Raw genomic sequence first — 23697 nt, 5'->3', positions numbered from 1 at the left:
TACCAAAAGCTGTGTTTAATTATGAGACTCAAATGGAAGCCAGGCAACACGTACAACAGAAACTTGAAGAAAACTGCCTCCGATTCCTCAACATCAGCCACACGTCCGACACCAGAGAGAGAAATCCCCACTCTCAGCCCCACATACAAAATGGCTTAAATTAAGGCGCAGTCCGACGGGCATGAGCAAGTCACCAGGCCCCCAGGCTGTCCTCGTCCTCGCAGTGGCGGTAGGGAGAGGTCCACTCGCGCCTGTTCCAGTTCACCCAGAGCTTTTTAAAAAACACACACAAAGGAGACGTTGACCTTTTGCTTTTTTTGAGAAAAAACCCATCATTTTTCCCTGGAAAGATGGGACTGAAGTCTCTGGTGCTGGTATTTTTCTGAATGGATCCCGGCTTGCCCGGAACACCTCCGTCTGGAACGGTGAGACCAAAGCGCCGGGCTGTCCCTCGGGGGTGGGGTCCCTGCCTTTGTTTTATGTGGACAGAAACCCCCTTCTGGACTCAGGTCTGGAGGCTTCATGGGCAGGGAGGGTGGTGCTGGGCTCCTGGCACCGGTGCAGGCGGCCGCAGGGACGCCGCTACGCAAGTGACCACGTGGCGACAGAGGACGCCGGGGCCTGGTGGCCGGCTGTGGCTCGGTTGGTCCCACCACAGGCACCGGTGCCCTGGGCGCCAGAGAACCCCGTCAGTGAGGTAGAAGACCCAGCGCCAGCTCCAGGACATGCCGGCACATTCCGGAGGCCCCTTGCTGTTGAGATGAAAAGCCGCTGCCTGCTTGACGCGGGGGCTGGGCTGGCGGGCACTGGCACGGGAGGGTTGGGAAGCTGCTCGCAAAGGCCAGGACGCAGGGACAACCACAGCAAAACGAAGGCATGGAAGACGAAGTTGAGCGCCGTGCACGGCCAGGCCCCCTCCCTGGCTCCAGGGACCCCGCGCCCGCCCCATCAGAAGGGCAGCCTGAGACTCACACCCTTCGATGCGACACTACCAGAACCAGAAGTCGTGACTTTATTAAAACCAGAAGTGCGTGTGTGGTGCCTCTGGGCCAGGAAGGACCAGCCTGTCCAATCCCTGCAGGCCGTCCGCGGCCCCGACCCTCCTCACGGGCTGTCCCAGCCCAGTGTCTGCTCCCAGTGGCAGGAACCTCGGTCTCAGGTCTGCGCCAGCGGGTATGAGAGCGAATCTGTGCGGGCTGTGGCCAGAGGGAAAGTGGCACCTTCGGGGGCAGAAGCGGCTCCTCCCCCGCCAAGAGCAGGGCCCTGGGGAAGCGGCAGGGAAGCACCAGATGTGGACGCGCCTGGGGCCTGCAGAGTCTGCTGCCGCCAAAGAGGGACCGCAAAGGACGGGGCCAGGAAGACCCCGCTGCCCAGCGCTTGCAGCAGCCACGTGAGCTGAGCGCAAGGCGTGAGGGGCCCGCGAGGACCTCAGGATGACATGAGCACCATGGGGCGGGGCGGCCGGGCGGGTGCAGTCCGCGGGCATCTTGCGTCTGTACTTGTCCTGCGGGTGTGGCGGGTGAGTCCTGCTCCCTCTCCCCTAGGCCAAGGCGCCAGGCTGAGCCTCAGGGTCAGGCTGGGCCAGGTCCCGGCCCACGGGTTCGGGGGTGCTGCTACCCGGGCTCCCGGGCTCCTGGGTGGTGGCTGTGGCCCCCATCTCCTCAGACGTGACAGGTTCCAGGGGCTGCTCGGCGGGTGGGGGAGACTTGGCCAGTTCTTCTTCGGGAGGCTGCGGGGACGGGGACAGGGGTGCGTCCGAGTCCTTGGGAGGCTGCGGGCTGTCGGCAGGGGCTGGGGCCCAAGGAGGCTGAGGTAGGTCTTTCTGCAAGAGAAGGGACACTGGTGAGGGGACAGTAGGGCACCCGACACCCACAGCCCCCAAGGGGACAGAACGAGCCACTTGTCCCCAAAGGGCCTGGACCCAGGCTCAGGGCAAGCAGGAAGGCGTCCCAGGGAGAGAGACGGCGCCCTGGCCACAGGGCTAAGGAGGGAAGTCCGAGGTCTCCTGAGGCAGGGAGCTGACATGGCCACATGGCCGTGAAGAAAGCTCAGACTCCAGCGCCCCTCAGTGCTCAGGTGCCTGGCCTGTCCCTCCTCCCTCTGGTCCCCTGGCTTCTTCCGAGCCTTCTAGAACTGACCCACTCACTCTTGTGGCCAAGGCAACACCCACCAGAAAGGAGACCCTGGCCTCGGTGGCCAGCGAGGGCCAGAGGCCCAACCGCAGCGCCTGCGAGCTCCAGCATGGCACCAGGGTCTCTGCCCGCCCCAGCGCTCTCCCACCCACACGGGAGGGACTGGCTTCGCTTCCGCGGAAACAGCAGAGCAGCACCCACATGACCAGCACCGCTGAGAATGAGCCATTTCCCACAGAGGGAGCTTCATTCACAGGACCATTTATCCGGATGCCAGAGGGTCTGAACAGGTCCCTGTTGCTGCCGCAGCTGCTCCCAGTGTCTGGGGGGCAGGCGCACGTGGGAGGTGTGCCATCGTCCCTGTTAGGTTAACGCTCTGTCATGTAGCAAGCGCCCACCCCTTCCCTCCTGGGTTTTGAAAAACCAAAAGCCACGCAGCCCTGAGCCCCTCCCTGCGTTGGCACATTTCAACCCAGACACCCCGTCATGGGGACACAGTTCCCACACGTGAAGGCCGAGCCAGGGCCACCCTCCTCCCCACCTGTGGTGCTGCATTCACAATGGCAGGCGCAGTGGGGCGTCACTGTGCTCGGGGAGCAGCCTTTGGTGAGCAAACCTACACCCGACAGGCAGCGTGCACCCTCAGATCACCCCCAGCGCGGGAGCCGCACGCACTTGGCGCCCAAAGCAAAACCTTCCAGGCAAGGGGAGACCCGACCATGGAACCCGCCAGGCGCGGGGCTTAGTTAAATACTAGGAGGTCTTACTCAACTTTAACCCTAGTTAGGGCTTATTAGTTATTATTTCTCGCAGACAGTCATAGCAAACTGGTATTCACCGCAAAGCCGCTGCCCGTCCAGAACACGCCCAGCTCCCGGCGCCACAGCGCCACAGTGAAGCTCGTCAACAGCGTGCAGGGCACCAGGTAGAGCAGGGCAGGCTGGCCACGCTGCATGAGGGCCAGGGCCATGAATGTCACCAGGAGGCCAATGCCATAGGCTGGAGGGAGAGAGGGGTGTCACCTTGAGCCTGGTGGGAAGAACCAACAGGGGAGGATGGAGGGGACGCGGGGTGGGAGAGGTGGGCCGTGGGGTCATACACATCCTCAGGCACATGGATCCTTCTCAAACCTCCAGGGACACATGCCTACCCCACCCCCGCCTCAGTAGGTCAGAGGGGTCGGGGGTCATGGAGGTGACAAAAGGGCTGCAGAGAGGGTGTGGTGTGAGGAAGGGGACAGGGAGGAGGCAGCTCTGGGGCAGCAGCCGCAGTCGCAGGAAGAGTCTGGATCTCAGAAGAGGCCAGAGAAGGAGCCAGGAGCTGGGGCCAAGGAGCTGGGTTTATGCACCTTTAGTCAGAAAAACAGTATTACGGAAACATAGTTACGTAGCTAGAAAACCCAGCCTCTGGCCACAGAAAAGGATGCCCCTGTTCTTGATCACGTAAAAGGAAGGACTCAGGGAAGCATTTAGGGGAACAAGGGCACGGTGCCCACAAGCTGCTCTCACAGGCCAGAAAGATGCTGCCAACTTGCGTGTGTGTGCACAAGTCCACACACATGTGCACAGCCAGTGTTCCAGGACCCCTTGGTGACCGAACTCCACAGATGCCCAAGTCCCTGACACAAGTGGCACAGGGTTTGCACGTAACCTGCACACGTCCTCCCGTGTGCTGTCACCTCTGGGTTTCCTGTGAGAGCTAATGCAATGCTGGTGCTGTGTGAATAGCTGCTACACTGATCGTTCAGGTAATGATGACAAGAAAACAGATCTGTCCGTGCTCAGTATGGGGACATTTGGACTCTGAATTTTTTCCTGTGTATTTTGATCCACGTTTGGTTGACTCGTGGATACAGAGGGCGGACTGCATACAAGTACCTATGAAGTCGGTGAGTGTCTAATACGTGAAATGTGAAGAAATGTTAACAGTCAATAAATCTGAGAGCAGGACATACAGGGCTTCTTTGTACTAACCTTGCAAGTGTCAATTTGAAATCAGCTCAAAACAAAAAGTGACAAGAAAATAAATTTTCTACTAGAACACTTTCTCCAAGGAAAAAGGGCTGACAAGTTGTGGTTCAGCAGAGAGGAAAATCTCTGCAGTTGCGTTTTTAAGGATAAAGACTGTAAAACCTCGAGGGAGGACCAAGGTCTATACGACAGGCAGGGAAGACCCGGGGACGTGCGGGGATGTGCGCGCCACTGCGGGAGCCAGGGCAGAGATGCAGACTGAGGGTGGAGGCGCAGCGGAAGGAGGGGTCCAGCGTGTGCTCCCAAGGCCTGGCTCTCCCGCAGTGTGCATGTGAGCACATGTGCACCGCGCAGGAGAAAGCATGTGGTGTGAGAGCCGCTGGGCAGGGCAAACTGCTTTGGAAAAGTTACAGACAACCTGGCCCCCACAGAAACGGCTCTTCTGTGTGAATGGGTTGGTAACCAAAGAACAAGCAGAAGCCGAGGCAAACAAGGAGACAAGAAGAAAAGCAGCAGGAAGAAAGGGAAGAGAACAGAAGCCATAAACTGAGAAAAAAGGTGGAGATGCCGGCACAAGGCCGCGCCACCGAAAAGCCCAGCTTCTAGAGCAGCTAGGGCTAGGGTCAGAGTCAGGGCTAGGGTTAGAGTTAGGGTCAGAGTCAGGGTTAGAGGTAGGACAGAGGCTGAGTACGGGATGTGGGGGTTGCAGTTGGAGCTCCCAGCCCTCAGGCATGGCCTGGGCCCCAAGGGCATGTGTGGGTTACATACCGATAGTGCATGCCACGAAGTACACCCGGGAGGACTGCACCTGGATGTCAAACCTGTGGCAGTAGGCCACAAGCAGCCCTAGGGGGAGGAGGGCATAGACTCACCCGGTTGCCAAAGGGCACCCGGTCTGCCCCCAGAGCCTCGGGACAGCTGTTTCCCTGGGAAGAACCAGGCTGTCTCTGAACGCCTGCCGGGCACACGGCCATCACTGTCATTTCACAGGAGGCCATACCACTAGCTTCGGTGGAGCTGGGATGGTGCCACCCGATACTCTGTGGGTGAACTGAGACAGTGAGTGAGCACGAACCCCACAGTGATCTTGGGGGTGCGGGGCTGGCAAGGACACACTCTGCCTTCTGCAGCAGGGGGTTCCCCACAGGCAACAACGCAGCCGTGACCAGGATGGCCAATGAGCTCCCTGGGCCACCCAGATCCTGGGAACCCAACCAAGGCCCCCCCACCAAGGCACCAGCCCCTGCCGCCCACCCCTGCCAAATCTCGAGCCCTGGGCTCACCTCTACCCCGGCCCGTCACTCCCAAAGGCTGACCTGGGCGGCCCAGGGGCCAGGCTTGGGCTCAGGTAGGCCCTGCCCCACAGGAAGGCTGGCTCAGTGCCCGCTGGGGCCCGTCTGGAGCACGGACCCCTGTGCCCCACCAGCCTTGATACCTGGCACCAAAATGTCTCCAAAGCCCAGCAGGGAGAAGGGCCTGTCACACAGGGCCAGAGGCGAGGAGTTCAGTCTGGGCACCTTCAGGACCATGGGCAGCTGCAGAGAAGGAAGGAGATGCCTCCTCCAGGACTGGCCGCGCCAGGGAACTCCCTGCCCCGTGCGGCCGAGGGACGTACCTTCTCGTGGGTGGCCGAGTCCGAGGGCCCGGTGGCCACCTCCACCATGATGCTGTTCCCACTCTGCACAAGACAGGCCTCACGGTGGGTAGGGGCTCTGGGTCATCGCAGAGCCCCTACCCCGGCGGTGACACAGCCGTGCCTTCTGGGTGGGGTGGGGAACAGGGAGAGGGGCAGCGCAGGACGGCAGGGTGCCTACCTTCGTCAAGAAGGGCGTGATGAACACGAAGAAGACGTCGTAGAGGAAGAGCACCAGCAGTAGCAGCGTGCAGGCCTGGGGAAGCCACGGCCTGAGAGGGGCAGCGCCCGCCCAGGGCACACCCCACAACTGGGACACGCCCCAATGTACCACCAAGGACTCACCCCAAAGGCCCCGCCTGGGACACGCCCCCACCCAGGACACACCCCCACAGAACACGCCCCACTCCCAGGACACGCCCCCAATGTACCACCAAGGACTCACCCCAAAGGCCCCACCCGGGACACACCCCCGCCACCCTCTTCATTTTTCTGAGTCCTTCACAGGAAAATCTGAGCAAAGCAAGTTCAGTCCCCGGGGTAACAAGAGGGAAAGTGGTTTGGAAGCAACTTCAGATCAAGGTTCAAGGACAACACAAGTGAAGAGGGCGGTCCCCGTCCAGTGAGCACCAGCTAACATCTCTGTTTCCTAAAACTCAAGGGAAGCCCTCTCCCGACAGCCCAGCCGATGACCCGCCCGCCAACCCCTGCTCAGCTGGGGTGAGCAGCCCCTGGAGGTCAAGCTGCTTCCTGTCACTCCCTTCAGTGAGAAATTAACCCTGGGTGCCATCGCTGGGCCCATACCCCGCAGCTCAGGCCCCACCACTCACTTTGAACGTGGGAAGTCGGATGGTTTTCAGCATATAGAGGCAGAAGGCGATGCCCAGGGCATCCTGCAGAATCCAGGCCCACCTAGAAGGCAACGCTGTGTCACTGCCAGGGCAGGGGCTCCGCAATGACCCGGGACTCTGGACCCCAGCCTCATCTTCCACCAACCAGCCACAACCCTCAGGGTCCCTCGCTCCTTGGCCACCTCAGCCACCAACTATCCAAGCCACCATCCGCCCTGCCCAGAGCAGGACACTGAGGAAGGCAGGGAGGAACGAGACCCCTGGGAGGGGCCCCTCGTCACATGGGAACAGAGCCGGGCTGCTGACACCCTACACCGAGGGACAGACACAGGGCTGAGTACGGCTGCAGCTTCACAGATGACAGACCATGGGCAGGGGCGGGCAGGAGGTGCATGTGCTGGAGGGACTGGGCTCTGTCTCAGCTACCTATTCAAGTAAAACCTGCACCCACCATCACACGGAATCTCTGGGTGGACAGGCGGGTGCCCAGGGGGCAAAACACAAAAAATCTTCCTCAAGAGACCATGGCCCCCACAGCCTTCCAGCCTCAACCAGCTCTCTCCTCATTCCCCTTCCCACCAGCCCACCTCCTGGATTATGGCTCTGCTTGCCACTAGCTGGGCAAGTCACCTCTGGTGTTCCTCGGAGCCTCCAAGAATCAAATGCTTCATTTGAAAGGGGGATAAAAATATCTCCCGGGCAGCGCGATTGTCAAGAACAAAGAGGCTTCCGAAAGCCAGTTTCAGAGGGCCACGCACTGCACGCTCCCAGATTCAGCCGGAAACCGCAGCCTGTTCTAATTTCATGCAATACAGAGAGTTTCCTGGCTCAGATTTAACTGAAAGAGTTCATTTTCCCTTTGTGTACAAAGGACTCAAAATATTTTCACGTTTTCCTTCTGCCAGTCAAATCTGTTGTGGCTCTGATCGGCGCTGAAGCCAAGAGCATTTGGCTGCCTCAGGAAAGGCTCAGAGAAAGCACTAGATGGTGCCAGCGACAGCGGCGGAGCCAGGCAGGAACAGGCGGCTCTGTCCTCCTTGGCCACGGTGCCAGGAGCGCTACCTCACTGGGGAGGCCGGCCGGAGGCACCCACAAGCCGGTGACACGTGGCAAGTTAGTGCTGTGGGAGTGGCGCCCGCCCCTCCTCCTGCCACTGCTGGGAGGCCGTGGCAGGTGGGACAGGAGGATCAGGTGTCAGCGGAGCCTGGGCCCTGAGCCTTAGGGCCTGCAGTGAAGACGGCGCAAGGACAGTGGCTCTGGGTAGTGTCTCCCAGCCCTGCCCAGGCGTACTTGGAGGGCCGGGCACCGGGCCAGGGGGGTCGAGGCCTCTCCTACCCAGATTCCAATCGGGCCGCATGGCACCCAGACAAACCCAGTGAAACTGGACTCGGGCAGCAGGCGGGGGCCTTTCATCCTGTTCCAGGCTGCCCTGAGTGGCCTCCAGGGAAGGGGAGTCCGGGCCTCCCGGAGCATCTGAGGACAGGCGTGGGAGGGGGTGGTGGCCCGCAGCCCAGCAGGGGCCGGGGAGGGGACGGCACTTACTGGTCCTCGTTGCGGAAGATGCCCCACACCACACTGATGGCCAGGCAGAAGAGTGCCAGGAGCAGCATGCGGGCCTGAGGGCGCTTGTGGAAGTAGGGCAGGCTGTTGTCTGGCACCCTGGTGGGGGCAGGGAGGTCAGAGAGCCGACCCCCACCACCAAGCAGCCCACCACCCCCACCCCGCTGCCGCTCTGCTGAGGCCCCCAGAGCCGCCCCATGACCCAGCCCTGCCCTTCCCTCCTTAGACACAAGACACCCGCGTCACAGAGCAAAGCCAGGGACGGGGCAGGCACGGGGCTCTTGGGCTGGCTGCACCCAGAACCCCCATCCTCGCAGGACTCCTCTCCGAGGCCCTGCCTGTTCCGCCCTCCCTACCCCCTCTTCCGGGACAGGCCCAGCTCCCCAGACACTAACTAAAGACCCTCCAGTAGCCCCCCATGTACCCTGCAAGAGCCAGACCAAGCCCCAGGGCTGCAGCCAGCTGGGGGCCCTGAGCAGGGCTGGCCCAGAGACCCCTCGGAGCCCAGAGAGGCCCAAGTCAGCCTAGGGCACCCCATCCCCCACATCTTCTAACACACTTGGCCCCTGCGGGGGGAGGGGGGGAGTCCGTTAATAGCTTCGCCAGACAGCATGTGAGGAGGGGAGGGGACCTGAGAACTGGGCACCCACCCCGACTGGAGGACAGGCTGGCCCGAGGCCCTCAGCAGGCAGAACCGGAGCTCCAGGGGCTGGGAGACAGGAGAGGCCCAGTGCTGGAGGGCGGGGTGCGGACGGCTGCCTGTGGGGACAGGCTCACCTGCACTTGCAGAACGGCAGCCTCCGCACGAAGGGCGCCAGGCAGCTGTACAGGCCGGTGGCGGAGGCCAGGCAGAAGATCCCGATGACAACGTAGACTGTGGGGACGCAGCCATGAGGCGGGAGTTCCCCAGCCGCCACCCGCCCCCACCCCCGGAGGCCAGGCGCACCGAGGTGGTCGTAGAAGTAGTAGAGCAGCACCAGCATGGAGCAGCACATGACCACGAACACGCAGGTCATGACCGGCGTCACATCCACCGCCTCGTCCTCCTGCTTCTCCAGCCCGTCATCCCGCTTATGCTTCATATACCTTCTTGGGAGATACCGCAGGGTCACAGGGCGCCTGGGAGGGCACAACCCTGGGGCACAGGCAGAAACCCAGGACCAGGGAGGGACGTGGAGCCACTGACCCCAAACATCCCCAGGGCGGAGAAAGAGACAACACTGCTGAGGGTGCCAGGGCCAACATCCATGGGGACGGCCCGTGGGCAGCCACTTGGCCAGGCCAGAGACTGGCGCGGCCCATGTGCCCTGCGGGAACGACCCCCAGATACAGGTGGCTCATCAGGAAGAGGCAGCTGGCAGGAGCCACTGCCCCACTGCCACACGCCACATTGGCCAAATCACTCCACTCCCCCCACACGTCCCTGGCATCCACCTCAACGGGGGCATCCAAAGCCAGGTCCTGCTCCAAGGACCTCACAAGGACTAAGACAGCTGCTCAAAGTCCTTTGGGAAGGGCTGCAGGGAGGGGAGCCCCGACCCACCTGAGGGCCAAAGCTTCAGTGATTGTTTTTGACAGGAAGACAGCTGAACGTTCTCTCCCCCAGCCCCACCCCACCCACGCTGAGGGCGCGACCCAGCCCTTGACTGTCCTCGGGACCCCTCCCAGCTGCCCCACTGCCAGCCTCAGAGCCGCTCGCCTGTCACACGTGCAGGCAAAGCATGTGGACTCACTTCTTCACGTCCCGGCTCCCGGCCCAGTGGCCCCCGATGGCAACGGTGCCCACAGCCATGATGAAGATGACCACCATGTTGTAGTCCAGCACTGGCTCGTTGGGGGCGTACAGCGCCACTCGCACCGCACGGCCGAAACGCTGCCTCAGAGAACACACCAGGTCTGAGTGTCGGGGCTGGGGACCTCGCCCTGCAGGGGCCGAGCCCTCACCCACCACTCCCGACTTCACTGACTTGGGCAAGAACGCCCCGGCAGCTGTCCCAAGGCCCCTGCCCACCCTCCCCCGGGGCCTCCGGCCTGAGCGGGCGGCAGAGCCTACCCTGAAAATGTCCAGCATGTCTTTGTAGCTGAGCAGGGCCACCGGAATGCCGATCTCATCATACTGCGTCTTGTTGCCCCCCGGGGGTACCTGGGCCGAGGAGGGAGGGACTGTCACCTCCAGCACGGTGGCAGGGGCTGAACTGCTCACAGCAGTGGACAGGCTCCAAGCCCTGTCCCCACCTGCCTCCTCTCCGGGGACCCTTGCTTGGAGCTCAGGTGCAGGCAGGGTGAGCCCACACGTCCTACCACTGTACCTGACAGCCTCCAGCCTCCAGCAGGACTACAGGGCAGTGAGGCCCAAGGGCACTGAGACCCGTCCCCACTTAGACGAAGGGCCTCAGGCTTAAAAAGAGCCACCAGCCCTTCCCCTGGGTGCGTGGCTCACTGGCTGCCCAGACACGTCCCCACAGAGGACCTGTGGATCCCAGGCGTGGCCCAGCCTCACCATCACCCAGTGCGCACCCAAGCCTCCCTGAGTCCAGCGCCCGCTGAGGGCTTCCCTCCTGACTGCGCAGCCCCCTGGGGGGAGAAGGCACGCTGCCCCGCCCAGGCCCGCACTGCCATAAGCCCCACCCCATGCCAGGCCCCTGGGATAGCTGGGCCCAGGCCAGGATGCCAGCAAGGACCAGCGCAGGCACAGGCAAGACTGTAAGGGAATTCCCAAGCCTGCCCCTTCCCACTCCAAAACTGCACTTCAGAGGAGGCCATGCACTGGCCCAGCCCCAGCTGCAGCCGCCCTGACAGGGCCCAGCTGCAGCCACAGCCCCACTGTGCAGAAGGGAAACTGAGGCTGGGCTTTGGGCCACCTGGCCGAGACCACAGACGTAAGCCCCCACTGCCAGGCCTGGGCTTGGCCAGTCTACAGGCCAGGGCACCAGAACGCTAGGGGAGAGGCCAGCTTGGGGGCCGTGCCACCCACTCCTCAGAGCCGCCCCAAGTCCACACTGAGGCTGCTGGAGGGTGGGGTCTCCAGCTACCCCCAAGGACTGTTCTTGGACTGGCCCCTCCAGGACCACGTGTGAGGTTCCACGGCCCCAGTAGCCATGAACACTGGCCCCGCCACTGGTCCCCTGACTCCTCCCCACCGCCAGCTCTCGGGCTCCTTCGCACAGGAGGGCCTGCCACAGTGAGAAGCCCCCCGGGGCCCTGGTGAGGCAGGCAGGGACCAAGGCGCGCTGGCCCAGTCCCCTGTTCTCAGGGGCCGCCATACCAGCTTCTCCTTACTGACGACCAGCAGCCCGCGTGCCCCACTGCCCTGCGCCAGCCTCACTTTCTCGTAGAAGGTGCAGTTGCCACGAGCCACCAGCGGGATCTGGTTGCTGAAGCCGTGGGCCGGGAGGTCGGTGGGAGAACAGAGCAGGGAGGCCGTCCAGTTGCGCAGCTGCAGGAGAGACTGGGGGGGACACCACTGCTAGAAGAGCTGGAACGCCCCCTGGAACCATGCTGTCAGGAACAACTGCCTGGACCACTCGCCACCCACCCCCACGATCCCCTGACGCCCGGACCCAAGCTCCCCACGTGGTCTCAGCTCACCCGTGACGACAGGCAGTGGGGCTGGGCAGGGCTGCCCTAAGCAGTCTCCCACCAGCAGGCCCTGTGGCTGGACAGCGCAGGGCTCATCTGAGAGGGCTCGGGCAAGGTCTGCAGGGCCACTGGGGGGCGCTAGTGGCCCAAGGCTCAGTGTCCGTTAGAAAGACTTGGCTCTCCAGGTCTGCCAAGCGGTCCTTAAGCAGGAAGCTCCAGCAGCCCAGGGAGAGGTGCCCACATGTCTGTCCAGTTGGAGGCTGAGACGCCCCAGGTCCAGTAGCCCCCATGGGACAGAGCTGGGCTGAAGCCCACGTCTGCCATCCCAAGCCTGAGGCCCCACGCTCTGGGCCTATGACCTGCTGTACCCCAGAACCTGCCCAGAAGGCCAGTCGCTGCCCATCCCGCTGCCAAGCGGGGAGCAGGGCCAGTGCCTCTTGGGCCCCAGGGTCAGGGGAGGTGCAGCCTGGCTTGGGACGTGTCCATCCCCCTGCTGGCTTCTCTGTCAGTGCCCACACAACACGTACTGACGGGAGGCCCATGTCCAGCCTCACAAGGTCCTAACCAGACTAGAGCTTCCTCTGAACATCTGAGATGCCTGGTGCAGGGTCCCCAGCTGTGGTGGTGTCACCATTCATCCAGCAAGACCAAGGAGGTCCCCACCTTGTGCTGGAGAGGGGTCCCCAAGTGGAGAAAGCAAGGCCCCTGCCAGGGAGAGGTGAGCACATGCACACGCACACACAAGGCACCTGTACATACACACACATGCTCTCACACACAGCACACGTAATAAGCACACATAGGTACACAAGCATGCACACACTTAAAGGCACACATGCACACACAAGACACCTTGCATACATACACTCACAGCACACATGAACAAGCACAAACATGTACACATGCATGCACACAGGCAAACACAGGTGCACGAATACACACATGCACTCGGACGTAAGTGAGCACAGGCACACAAACATACATATCCACATACACGTAGACATACACAAACGTGCACACAGGCACTCACACGAGCTCACACTCACACGAGCTCACACACACACACACACACAGGCTGTGAAGAGCAGACAGGAAGTGGGGAGGTGGCGGTGTGGAGGACACGCCTCTCAGGCCCACGGGAGGGTGGAGGAGGTGGAGGCAGAGGGAGCGGCAGTCTCTGAGGTGAGACATCGTTCGATCGGCATCGACCAGCCATCTGCAGACACTCCCCTGCCAGAGCTTCCCAGCACCCTCCTGGTTGAGGAGTGGCAGCCACACCTCGGAGGGAAGCGGGTGAGGGATGTGGTCTCGTGCCCAGTGCCCCGCCTGCCCTCTGTCACTCCTCACAGGACCTCCTGGTCTTTGCCCGCGCTACAAGGACCCTGGCACAGAGCAGCACGTGCCCGTGCCCAGACACCCCTCTGGACAGCTTTTGTCTACGACCAGGAAAACTGAGGCTGGGGGCTGGGGCCCATCTCAGGACCCCCCAGACCTCAGCAGTCCTGGTGGCAAGTGGCCACCTCTTAACTCTGACCAGACGGCACTCTGTTTCCTAACTCAGGTCTCCCCCGGCAGCTCCCTGCAAGACGGGTCCCTAGAGAGCCCCGAGCCTGGCAGGCACTCACCGCTTTGCCGAGGTCGTGCGGCAGGTGGGCCCACTGCGGGTTGTAGAGGATGCAGTAGTCTTTGCCTTTGGGGCCCCCGGCCTCAGAGATCACGTGCACCATGCCGTACTCGCAGGCCACCTGCAGTGACAAGGTGGTTGTCAGAGAAGCTGGGGAGACACAGAGGCTGGACAGCCCACAAGAAACAGGGCCCAGGCAACCACACCCACAAGGTGGTTTGGGATGTTTCCCTCCCTTCTACGGGACAGGCAGGGTATGACCGCACACAGTCATGTGGCAAAAACACAGAGAAGCATGCCTTCCCCAGGGAGACCCGGGCTCGTGACCACAGGGGTATCAGGTCACCTCTCTGTGGCTCCTGAGTTTCCACATCAATAAACTGGGATTGCACCACCGCAGCCCGGGAAGAACCCTCAGAAGGAGGGACAGAGCGAGCCAGCATATCTGTCCCCAGGCCCTGGGCCATCACTCGCAGCCGGGGGACAATGGTCTGGACCACAAGGCAAGGCCAGAGGCCTGGATGAGCTTCCAGCAGGCAGGTATGGAGATGGCCTTTGACCCACAGGCCTGCGTGAAAACTATCCATTGATGTCCCAGGGCTCACTGGGGCCCCAGTCACATGACCAGTCCACCAGGGCACTGGCCAGGGGGATCCCCAGGCCAGCACTCCTCATCTTCCCTCAAAAGCACAGCAGTTAGCAGGCAGCTGAAGGGGCCACAGGTCCTAAGTGGCTGGGCGAGAGGTGCACCTCCTCCAGGCAGGCTGAGGTCATGCCCATACCAGCAGGACAGATAGCTGTCCCCACTCCTGCTCCCTGCAAGACCCCAGCAGGCAGATTCCAGCTCCCAGATGGGACAGGGCAAGCAGGGCTGGCCCGTCCACCACACGGTCCTGCCTCTTGGTTCACGTTTTGAAGGAGTGGGGAGAAGGTGCCATCTCAGGGATGCCTGTCACCGAGGGGACTCACAGGGTGGGGGCCCAGTCTCGGTGGCTCTGCCACACTGCGCACCCCAGGCCCGCAGAGGGAGGAGGGGTCCCGGGAGAGAAGCCTTGTGCTGGGGACCGATGAGGCCCACGCAGCCCAGCCACTGCCTGCCCATGTGCCCTGGGCCCGTCAGCCCCTCCGGAGAGCCCAGCCCAGCCCCCAGCACCCATCTGCACACTTCAGGCTCCTGTGGCCCCCTCAGAGACCCCCTGCTCCTTCCCTGGGCTGTAAACTTCCTGGGGCAGAGAGAGAACCACACCCCCTGTCGTCTCCAGGGGGACCTGTCACAGAAGCAGTCAAGAAAACAAACCAGCTACGGCCTTGACAATGAACACTTTGGAATGGCAAGGCCAGCATCTCGGGGTCCACACCGCGACAGCCCAGCCCCCACCACAGCAGTGGCTTTGCTGAGTCAGAGGCTGGGGAGGGGAGCTCTGATGTGGCCCAGGGCCTGGTGAGAGCCCACGGCGCCCAGTCCCCACAGCCTGGGGCTAAGACCCCACACCCAACGCCTGGCACAACAAGCCCAGGCGCTAGTCTGCCCCACTAGCAGCCAAGGCCTGTGGGTCCCCAGCCCCATCCTCCCGTCAGCCAGCACCAGCTCTGGGGCTCTGCTGGCTGCGTCATCTTGAGAGGGCCAGGCTCCGGGACCCGCTGTCTAATGAGAACACAACTGTGTCCTCCTGCCGAGGAGCTGAGGGAAGCAGGTTCACAGAGCACTGAGCAGGAGCCAGGTGAATGGAGCCCGAGTCAACAGAGCTCTCAGAAGGCAAAGGCAGGAGGGTGGCCTGAGGCAGACCAGGGTCTCAGAGCACAAGGCTGAAGCAGTTTCCTTCCCCCACCTGCCCCTACCCCTGCCCACCTCCCAATTGGAGGCAGAGCTCGGAGCCCCTTCTTCCAGGCTCTTCCCACCAGACTGCCTGCCCCTGAGGACACCCCCCAGTCTGGCCCTGGTGCCAGGCCCAGAGCATGCCCCTTTCAACACGGCCACCCAGCATTCAGAGGCCTCTGGCGCCTGCTCCAGGAGGGAGTTTATGGGCTGCGGCAAGGGCCAGGAATCTACAGTCCAGAGACAGAACCCGGCCCACCTTCTCCGTTTGTAAATAAAGTTTTATTAGAACATTCCTGGGCGGAGGGTCTCCGGCCCTGGAGTCACAACAGTTGAGTAATTGCAACAGAGACCACGTGGCCTGCAAAGCCCAAGATATTTACTGCCTGGCCCTTTCCAGAAAACACTTGCCAAGCCCTGTTCCACGGGATCAGGGTTTTTGGTGAAAAGTGTCTTTTGTATAAAGTGGGAATTGACATAACTGCTTCTCTGTAAAAAGGGCCTTTAAAAGCACAAAAGCGTATTCACGGATCTTCCTTCCCACAATTTGCAAAACTGGTTTTCCCTCAAAAATATGCCTGCCTGTGCCTTTACCCGAAGCCAGAGAACTCTCGCTCTGCGTACAGTTTCCTCGCCTGCTGAGTCAAAGGAACCAGGAGAGGTTCTTCCAAACGACACAGTTGTAAGAGGGCTTTTAGTTCTAGTAGGGCCTACTGGCACCGGGAGGACCACTGAGGACAGGCTGGAGTGCAGGCAGCCACCTCAGAACCGTCCACAGTTAACAGACCTTAGCTCTGATCTGCCGAGTGACAGCTCCGTCACTGCGAGGGGCCTGTACCAAGGGTAGTAACTGGAGGAGGGGGGTGTCCCTAGGGAGGTCAGACCCCTTGCCAGTGGTCACAAAAGGGTAGCAAGTGAGTTTAGGATTGTTACCAAGCAGCCTCCTGCCCAGAGAAGAGCCAATCCCACGCTTGGGAGCACAGACTCAAATTTCCACCTCCATGAACCACACCCCCAGGGGATGCAGCATCTCCAAGAGTGTGTTTACCACTGACATTCTGGGAAGGGCAGGCGCACCCGCTCTCCGCAATCCCTCAGACACTTCTTGGGCTCCCCTCGCCCAAGATAAAGTCCAAGCACCCCAGCGCCATGAGCCTTCCACCACCTGCTTAAATCTGCCCAGCCCATCTCAGCCTCCAGCCCTGGGGGCCACAGGCTCTGCCGTGCCCTTTATCCTCTGTCTGGAGCCACTCCTGCTGTCACCGACTGGGGCTACTGCCCCTGCCCTCCAGCTCTGAGGGGGAAACCCCAGCCTCCCTCCAGGGCCTGCCTGAAGGGCCTCCTTTGTGGTGACAGCTTTCTTGGGGGTAAACTCTCCCTTTAAGCTTCGTTCCACCCTACCTGCCAGCCGCAGCCACCCCACACAGATGGCCAGCTCTCACACCTCCCAGCCCCAGCTCCAGTTGCTCCCGTTGTCTCCAACACCCTCCTCTCCCACCTGCCCTGGCAAACTCCTTCCCACCCTTCAGAAAACCCCTTGGTCCCACTGCTTCTGAAAATCGTTTCCAGGCAAACTGAGCCCCCTCCACAGTGTTCCCATAGTTCTTCTTCCATCTCTTGGTTTCCCCGCCTTCCAAATGTCTGGAGAGCTCAAAGTCCCTGTCCTCAGACTGCTCACAGACGGTGAGTCAACAGAAGGCTCACACACCAATGAGGGCAGTACAGGAGGCTGGCAGAGGGGCTGGGGAGAGAGAGGGACAGCCCAGCACAGGGCATTCCAGGGTAACAGAAAAGACCATAGAGCGAAGCGCCTGCAATGAACTGTATATGTCCCAGGCAGCCAGAAAGGGAGGTCAGCTTCCCAAGCAGCCAGATCACAAGGGGACGGCTCTCACCTGGATTCCACAAGCTCTGACACACTTTGCAAAGGGTCAGTCCCGCTGTGTTGAGAATGGACTAGGGATGTCGGGGACAAAAGCAGCCACAGGCAGAGGGACTGGAGAGCCCCTGTACGAGTCAGGACTACAGGGAGGAGTCAAGGGTCACATTTGTAGGGATACTAGAGGCACCATTCCCTAAGCCGAGTAACCCAGGAAAAAGGGAGGACTTGGAAATAAAAGATGTACTTATGCCTGTATATATCTCATGGCTATCTCATGGACTGTGCCCCACTGGAACCCATACCCTTGATGTTAAAGAACACACAACTGATACAGCGCACGCAGGTCCTCGACCTCGACACCCTGCGCATCACCTTCTGAATCCACTCCACACTCTTCTGCAGACGGACAAGTAACCCTCAAAGCAAGGAGCTCCCTAGCCCAAGGTCACGGAGTGAAAGACGGAGTGGGGATCCGACCTTGCTCCCGGGCTGGGCTCTCGGCTGCTGGCAGCTGGGGACGCGCGGGATGCCTCCGGGACCCTCACCGAAACCTCCAGGGTCAGGGCTCGCCAGCTAGCTCCGTGCCATTCCCTCTAAGGGGAGAGGGAGGCTCGGAGAGCAGTGGGCAGTCACCTACCCAAGGCCACGAAAGGGGCGTCCCCGGAGGCGGCTGGAGACCCAGAAACGGACAAACAGAACCCCGGGAGGGAGGAGGCCACAAACTTCAGACCCGGTGCGGAGAGAGTGGCGCTGCAGCGGGGGAGGGTTCCCGAGACGAGGAAGGGACAAGAGCCCGGGACGGGCCCGCAAGGTCACTGCCGGGCCCCGGTCGCTAGAGGACCGCGGATCCCTGAGGCTGACCCCCTCACAAGCCGGGCCGGGCGGGGTCCTGCGCAGGGCCCAGGAGCCGAGGACCCGGGGAGACTCAGGCTGCGGGCCCGGCGCGGCCGGTGCAGCGCTCACCTGGGCCGCGAGAAGCAGAAAGGCCGCCGCGAGCCGCGCCAGCACCCCCTCCACCGCCGTCACCGCCGCCATGTCGGCCGGTGCCAGCCGCAGCCGTCGGCGGACGTTTCCCAGCAACGCCCCGGGGCACCGATCCGCGCATGCGCTGCGCATGCGCGTGGGCAGGGGTCAAAGGACGCGAGGGTGGCGCCTGCGCACACTGGCACGGCGCGGCAAGATGGCTGTGAGCGCGCGGCGGCGGGGCCGGGAGCTGGGTGGCGTGGGTCCGGGCCGCCGCTCCCCGCCTCACGCGCTCTGCTTTCCCCGCAGGACAAAGAGAAGAAGAAGAAGGAGAGCATCTTGGACCTGTCCAAGTACATCGACAAGACGATCCGCGTGAAGTTCCAGGGAGGCCGTGAAGGTGAGCTCCCTGCCGCCGGCGCTTTCTCTTAACAACTTCGAATAAATAAACGCGGCAGAGCGACGACGGGCACGGATGCCGAGGCGCTGCTCTAAGTCGGGCTACCTCGTGCAGTCTGGGAACTGGTAGCCCATTTTGCAGGTGGGGAAACTGAGGCACGGAGCGGGGAACAAATGTAACCCAAAGTCACAGTGGGGCAGCTGGGGTTGGGATTCACGGCTTTGCATCTCATGAGGTTCTGTCTCTCCAGCGTTTCCTCCCAGGAGCAGCCCAAGCTCGTTAACGATCTCCCGGCTTATGTTCCTCCTCCCTGTAAGCCAAAGTCTCTCCCCTTCTGCATTGTGGATATTTGGGGCTGGATTATTCTCTGGGGTGGGGCCCTCCTGGGCACTGCAGGGTGCTAAGCAGTGTTCCTGGCTTCCACCCACCCCATGCCAGGAACCCCCTTTTTTCCCTCCCACAGTGTGACAACCAGAACTGTCGCTGGGGGCAGAAGTGCATCTGTTGAGAACCACAGCCTCATGAACCTGTTAAAAACAAATGGAATCTCCTTGCTCCCTGCTGAAATCCTCTAGGGCTCCCCGTTTTTCCAGAGTAAAGTCCAAACCTCCTGAACCTCTGAGTAAGGCATCAAGCTCTTGACTGCCACAGGCTACAAAGGCATATGCTTCCCTCTGCCTGTCATTCTCTTGCCAGGTGAACTCCCAGAGTCACCTTTCTGTTCAGCTCCAGGTACTTGCTCTGGGAAGCCTTCCTCGCCCCTCCATCCCAGGTCGGGCCCCTTCGTCTTATCCTCCTGGTAGCACTTGTCACAGTTTGCAATTTCATTAACATGATGCCTAACTTTGCATCTGACTCTTCCATAGACTCTAGTGAGGAGAGTGTGAGCTCTCAGAGGGCAACAACCAGGTTGGTGCTGCATATTCACGTGGGTAGTGCGGTCTGGGGGTGAGAGCAGCAGCTGGACAGCCTGACCCCTGGGTTCTTGCTCTGGACAGCCCAGGTTAGAACCCCAGCTCTTCCGCTCTTGACTTTGGGCAAATAGCTACTCCCTCTGAGCCTCAGTTTCCTCATTTGTCAAATGAGGCTGGTCACTCAAACTTCTTCACCAGGTGGTAGTGAGAGTTAAAGGGTTAAAGGCATATGTAGCATAACTGAGGTATTTCCTAGCAGGTAGTAAGCCCTTGATCAGTATCTCACTTACTCAACAGCTTCTTTGATCTTCGATTTCTTTTTCTCATAAGATGGGGATCCAAACCCCTTCCTCCCTGAGACGTGGACAGTTGGGTGGCATCAGAGTCGTCGATGGTACCCAAAAGTCCAGGTACCTGGCATGAGAATTTGAATCTGAACAAATGTTCAATCTATGCCATGCCAGCTCCAGAACAGATGAGTAAGATGCCACCCTTGCCTTTCAAGGTGCCTTCGTTTGTTTTCTACCCTGTGTAGCAAATTACCTCCAGTTTAGTTGCCCAAACACAAATCTTGAAGAACGTGTGGGTCAGGAGCCGGAGTACCTCAAACTCCAGGTCTCATGACATCGTAATAGAGGGGTGTCTCTGGGGCCCATCATGTCAGGCTCAGCGTCCTCCACACCCCCTGGCTGTTGGCAGAACTCAGTTCCTTTTGGGTGTAGGACTGGGGTCCCCATTGTCTTGCTGGTGTTGGCTGGGATGCTCTCAGCTTCTGAGGGCTGCCTGCCTTGGGACTCTCCACAGAGGGCAGTTTGCTCCTGCAGTGGTGTAGGTTGAGCAAACGTGTCAGATTCAAATTATTCAGGCCAGAGGGACAATCTCTTCTCTCAGAAAGTGTTCTATCCTTGAAGGGCCCACCTGGTTAGGTCAGGCTCACCCAGGATTGCCCCTCCCTTTAGATTAGCTCAAAGCCAAGCTGATGTGGGCACCTTAACTCCAGCTACAAAGCTCCTTCATCTTTGTCACATAACCTAAGCATGGGGGTGACATCGCATCCGAGTCACAGGTCCCTTCCCACACTCAGGGGAGAGGAGTGTATGCCCAGCTCACCAGGGTGGAGGAACATTGCCTGCCTGCCTGGGGCTCACGTCCCCTCGAGGAGGGCAGACTCAGGTCACTGCGCACCTGGCCGGTGTCCAGTGCCTGAATGTGTGTTGCACCTGACTCCCCGCCATCCCGTGAGACTGTGACCTTCATTTTGCAAGGGAGGGACCCGAGCACAGACTGAGGAAGCCACAGAGCCAGGGACTCAAACGTAGGCAGCTGGATGGAAATCCACAGGGCCAGGCAGGCTTCTCTGGAAAGGACCAGACAGTGAACATTTTCAGCTTTGCAGCCCAGATGGTCTCTGTGACAACTACTCAGCTCTGCTGTTGCAGCAGGAAAACAGCCACAAACAATACCTAACCGGGTGAGCGTGGCTGTGTGCCAATAAAACTTATTTACAAAATCTGACAGTGGAGCAGATTTGACCTGAGGGACATCGTTACAGACCCCACCACACACACCACGGCACGGGGCTGCCCTCGGTGTGGGCAGTACAGCCACAGATGGACGCCTGCTCCCTGCCTTTCAGGGAGACGGGCAGATGGAGTAATGACCCAGGGTACCACTTCCATAGGGCGAACCAGGAGAGGGGCCTGAAAGAGGAGAGGAGTTGGGAGGCTGGGGGCAGATGGTAGCAGGAAGATGCATCAGTGAGCACAGAGGCAGGAACCGCCCCCTCGGGGAGCCGTGGCTGAGATGAACCTGCAGAGGAAGCACAGGGGGGTTCCAGGCAGAGACAGTGTGCGGTCCTGCAGGGCCACCCGGCTGACCCTTTCCCAGGGGCGGTCACCAGACACCGTAGAGCAAGAAGATGACAGAGATCAGGCACCATGTTGTGCAGCTGGCACCTCTATCTAATTCCAGAACATTCCATCAGCCCAAAAGGAAACCCCGTCCCATCAGTAGTCGCTCCCCTTCCACCCCCAGCCCCTGGTGACCACGAATCCACGTCCCCATCTCTGTGGGTCTGCCTGTACTGGACATTTCATATAAATGGAGTCACACACTGTGTGTCCTTCTGTGTCTGGCGTCTCTCACTGAGCACAATGTCCTTAAGGTCCATCCACGCTGGGGCCTGTGTCAGAGCCTCGTCTCCTTTCCTGGCTGAGTGATATTCCAGTGAGTGGCCGGACCCTTGCCTACTGTGGTGCTGCTCGTGAGCTGAGAATGGTTTTTACAATTTTTAAACAGTTGAGAAAGAATCAAAAGAAGGCTAGCTCATGACATGAAAATTATGTGAAATTCACATTTCGGCATCCATAAATAAAGTTTTCTGGCCACCACCAGGCCTGTGCATGTTGTCTGCAGCTGCTTCCATGCCACGCAGAGCTGAGCGGTTGTGACTGACCCCCTGCGGCCCACACAGTCTTAACGTATCTGCCATTGGTGCTCTGCAGAAAGTATTTGCAGACGTGCTGTGGCAGGGACGGCCTGGAGGCAGCTGTCTTCAGGGCCCTCTGTCTCCCTTCCCTGGAGAGGTTGTGGCCCCCACTGCGTCATGCTGGGCAATGCTGGGGTGGGCGCCTATCCCCAGGCAAATCTCATGCCTTCCTGTTTCTCTCCCCCTGTGGTTTTTCCAAGCCAGTGGAATCCTGAAAGGGTTCGACCCGCTCCTCAACCTCGTGCTTGACGGGACCATCGAGTACATGCGAGGTGAGCTGGGCCTTTTTTTTTTTTTAATCTCTTTATCAAACCCGAGACACCCCCCTGAATTGAGGGCACTAAGCCTTGCAGATTAGACAGCTGACAGGCTAGCTTGGTCTCCGCGGGTCAACAGAGCTCGAAAGACCATCATCGCCTTAGGGACCTGAGAGATGTGCGAGTATTTTGCCGGTCACTCCCTGGTCCCCTCCCGGGGGAGCCCTCCCACATGTCATCTGGTCTCTCCTCCCTATGAAGCCCCCAAGTCCCTTATGGCCAGGCAGTCCCCAGCAGCCAGCAAGCCCTCACCTCAGCCCAACTGAGGTATTTGGGGGACGCCAAGACCTTGCAGGGGGTGGGGGTTCTTGCCCCTCCGGGGCCCAACGGTAAGGGCAGACAAGATTCACTCTCATGCAAAGATAAACAGCTTAACCCACCACGGCAGCCTCCAGGGCTGTACAAGAAGTGGGAGTTCAGCCTCGGCTGCCAACCCCTCCGGGGCTTGTTGCTTTTCCCTATCTTTGTTTCTTCCTGCCCGGGTCTGTCCCCGTTCCTGGCGTGGCCTTGTGGTTGGGATCCCAGTGCGGCCTCCGTGGGCAGGGGCTTTCCTGGCCCATAGAAGGACATCCCCTGCTTCGGGGTGCTGTTGCGGAGAAACGGGCTACGGCCCAGCACTGGTGCCTCAGGAGTGGAGGCCGCGACTCTGCCCTTTGCTGCGGAGCCTGTTTGATCTGTGGTTTCGTCCCCAGAACCACCCGTTCACACGGGCGCTAAAACCATCCTCTCAGGCAGGTGAGGGAGAGGTGGGTACAGAGCAGTTGTCCCAAGAGACCCCGTAGTGGCAGAGCCGGATCTCAGGCTGGGTCTTTGATTTCCAAAGCTGGACCCCGGGTTCTCCCGTCCCCCAACACCATGGGACGGTGGGAATGAAGAGTTTTGACTTCCTGTGACCTGGAGTGCCCAGTCACTTCCCTGGGCGTCCTCTCGCCGCACCCAGGAACCAGGGACCCAGGCTGCTCTGTCCCACCTGCCCGGCCGACAGCTAGTCCCAGGCCCTGGTGCCCCACTTAGCGCGGAGAGCAGGGTAACCGCTGTCCTCTGTTCTGGCGTTCGTGGAGCAGGGCAGGTGCGGCTGCTCTTTCTGGAGCCCCCGCTGGGCCCGACGGTCTGTGGCTCATCCCAAGAGAAAGGCCGCGTGTTGGGCTTGGAGTGGGGGTGGGCGGGGCTCGTCCCCACTGCAGTCCTGGGTCTTGGCCAGCACCTGTGGGATGCAGGTGGGGACATTGTCTGGAGGCCCTTCAGCCGGGACCTCTGGGACCTCCTCAGCCTCTGTCTGTCCCACCAGACCCCGATGACCAGTACAAGCTGACGGAGGACACGCGGCAGCTGGGCCTGGTGGTGTGCAGGGGCACATCCGTGGTGCTCATCTGCCCGCAGGACGGCATGGAGGCCATCCCCAACCCCTTCATCCAGCAGCAGGACACCTAGCGGGCGGCGCAGCGGGCCGAGCACGGTCTCCGCGACTCGGCTGCCGCCCCCACAGCACCCACTGCCGCTGGAACGGAAGGTCTTTCCTTTTTGTGTAGGTTGAACTTTTGTTTTCTTAATAAAATTGCAAACCTCAA

At 60.7% G+C, this 23697-nt stretch overlaps 2 protein-coding genes and 1 long non-coding RNA gene across 8 annotated transcripts; 2 read left to right on the top strand and 1 right to left on the bottom strand.

The window, feature by feature from the left end:
- Positions 1 to 18229, bottom strand: SPPL2B (signal peptide peptidase like 2B). Of its 6 annotated transcripts, none has more exons than XM_045544097.1 (15): positions 18011 to 18229; positions 13351 to 13470; positions 11412 to 11594; positions 10200 to 10289; positions 9880 to 10019; positions 9093 to 9235; positions 8924 to 9020; positions 8129 to 8245; positions 6566 to 6647; positions 5917 to 5991; positions 5718 to 5780; positions 5538 to 5637; positions 4871 to 4948; positions 2971 to 3131; positions 1 to 1822 (listed from the first exon to the last, which is right to left on the bottom strand). In XM_045544097.1, exons 1-15 carry the CDS (start codon positions 18161 to 18163, stop codon positions 1541 to 1543), a joined length of 1884 nt encoding a protein of 627 aa, XP_045400053.1. In that variant the 5' UTR covers positions 18164 to 18229; the 3' UTR covers positions 1 to 1540. The 6 variants fall into 6 exon arrangements, with proteins under 6 accessions (XP_045400053.1, XP_045400062.1, XP_045400069.1 ...); XM_045544106.1 differs by having other exon boundaries at positions 9093 to 9232; XM_045544113.1 differs by having other exon boundaries at positions 11472 to 11594; positions 18011 to 18085.
- LSM7 (LSM7 homolog, U6 small nuclear RNA and mRNA degradation associated) lies at positions 18183 to 23697 on the top strand. The gene is made up of 4 exons (XM_045544140.1): positions 18183 to 18233; positions 18320 to 18410; positions 22013 to 22084; positions 23418 to 23697. Exons 1-4 carry the CDS (start codon positions 18228 to 18230, stop codon positions 23558 to 23560), a joined length of 312 nt encoding a protein of 103 aa, XP_045400096.1. The 5' UTR covers positions 18183 to 18227; the 3' UTR covers positions 23561 to 23697.
- Positions 18417 to 19557, top strand: LOC123633146. Its single transcript, XR_006733553.1, has 3 exons — positions 18417 to 18551; positions 18661 to 18722; positions 18874 to 19557. It is a non-coding gene; the product is annotated as an uncharacterized LOC123633146 (long non-coding RNA).

The sequence above is a fragment of the Lemur catta genome, chromosome 1 (genome assembly GCF_020740605.2).
Source record: "Lemur catta isolate mLemCat1 chromosome 1, mLemCat1.pri, whole genome shotgun sequence".
Taxonomy (NCBI): Eukaryota; Metazoa; Chordata; class Mammalia; order Primates; family Lemuridae; genus Lemur; species Lemur catta.
The sequence above is the reverse complement of the archived record's forward strand: the minus strand, read 5'-3'. Positions and strand labels throughout refer to the sequence as shown.

What these genes read in the sequence shown, in the direction of transcription:
- SPPL2B (XM_045544097.1), bottom strand. Translation starts at nt 18,163, where the DNA reads ATGCGCAGCGCATGCGCGGATCGGTGCCCCGGGGCGTTGCTGGGAAAC. An exon ending in GGGAGCCGGGACGTGAAGAA is followed by an intron (nt 9,236 to 9,879) that starts GTGAGTCCACAT and finishes GTATCTCCCAAG; the next exon opens with AAGGTATATGAAGCATAAGC. An exon ending in GGACGGGCAGCGGCTTTGCG is followed by an intron (nt 1,823 to 2,970) that starts GTGAATACCAGT and finishes CTTCTCTTGCAG; the next exon opens with AAAGACCTACCTCAGCCTCC.
- LSM7 (XM_045544140.1), top strand. An exon ending in GTTCCAGGGAGGCCGTGAAG is followed by an intron (nt 18,411 to 22,012) that starts GTGAGCTCCCTG and finishes GGTTTTTCCAAG; the next exon opens with CCAGTGGAATCCTGAAAGGG. An exon ending in GACCATCGAGTACATGCGAG is followed by an intron (nt 22,085 to 23,417) that starts GTGAGCTGGGCC and finishes CTGTCCCACCAG; the next exon opens with ACCCCGATGACCAGTACAAG.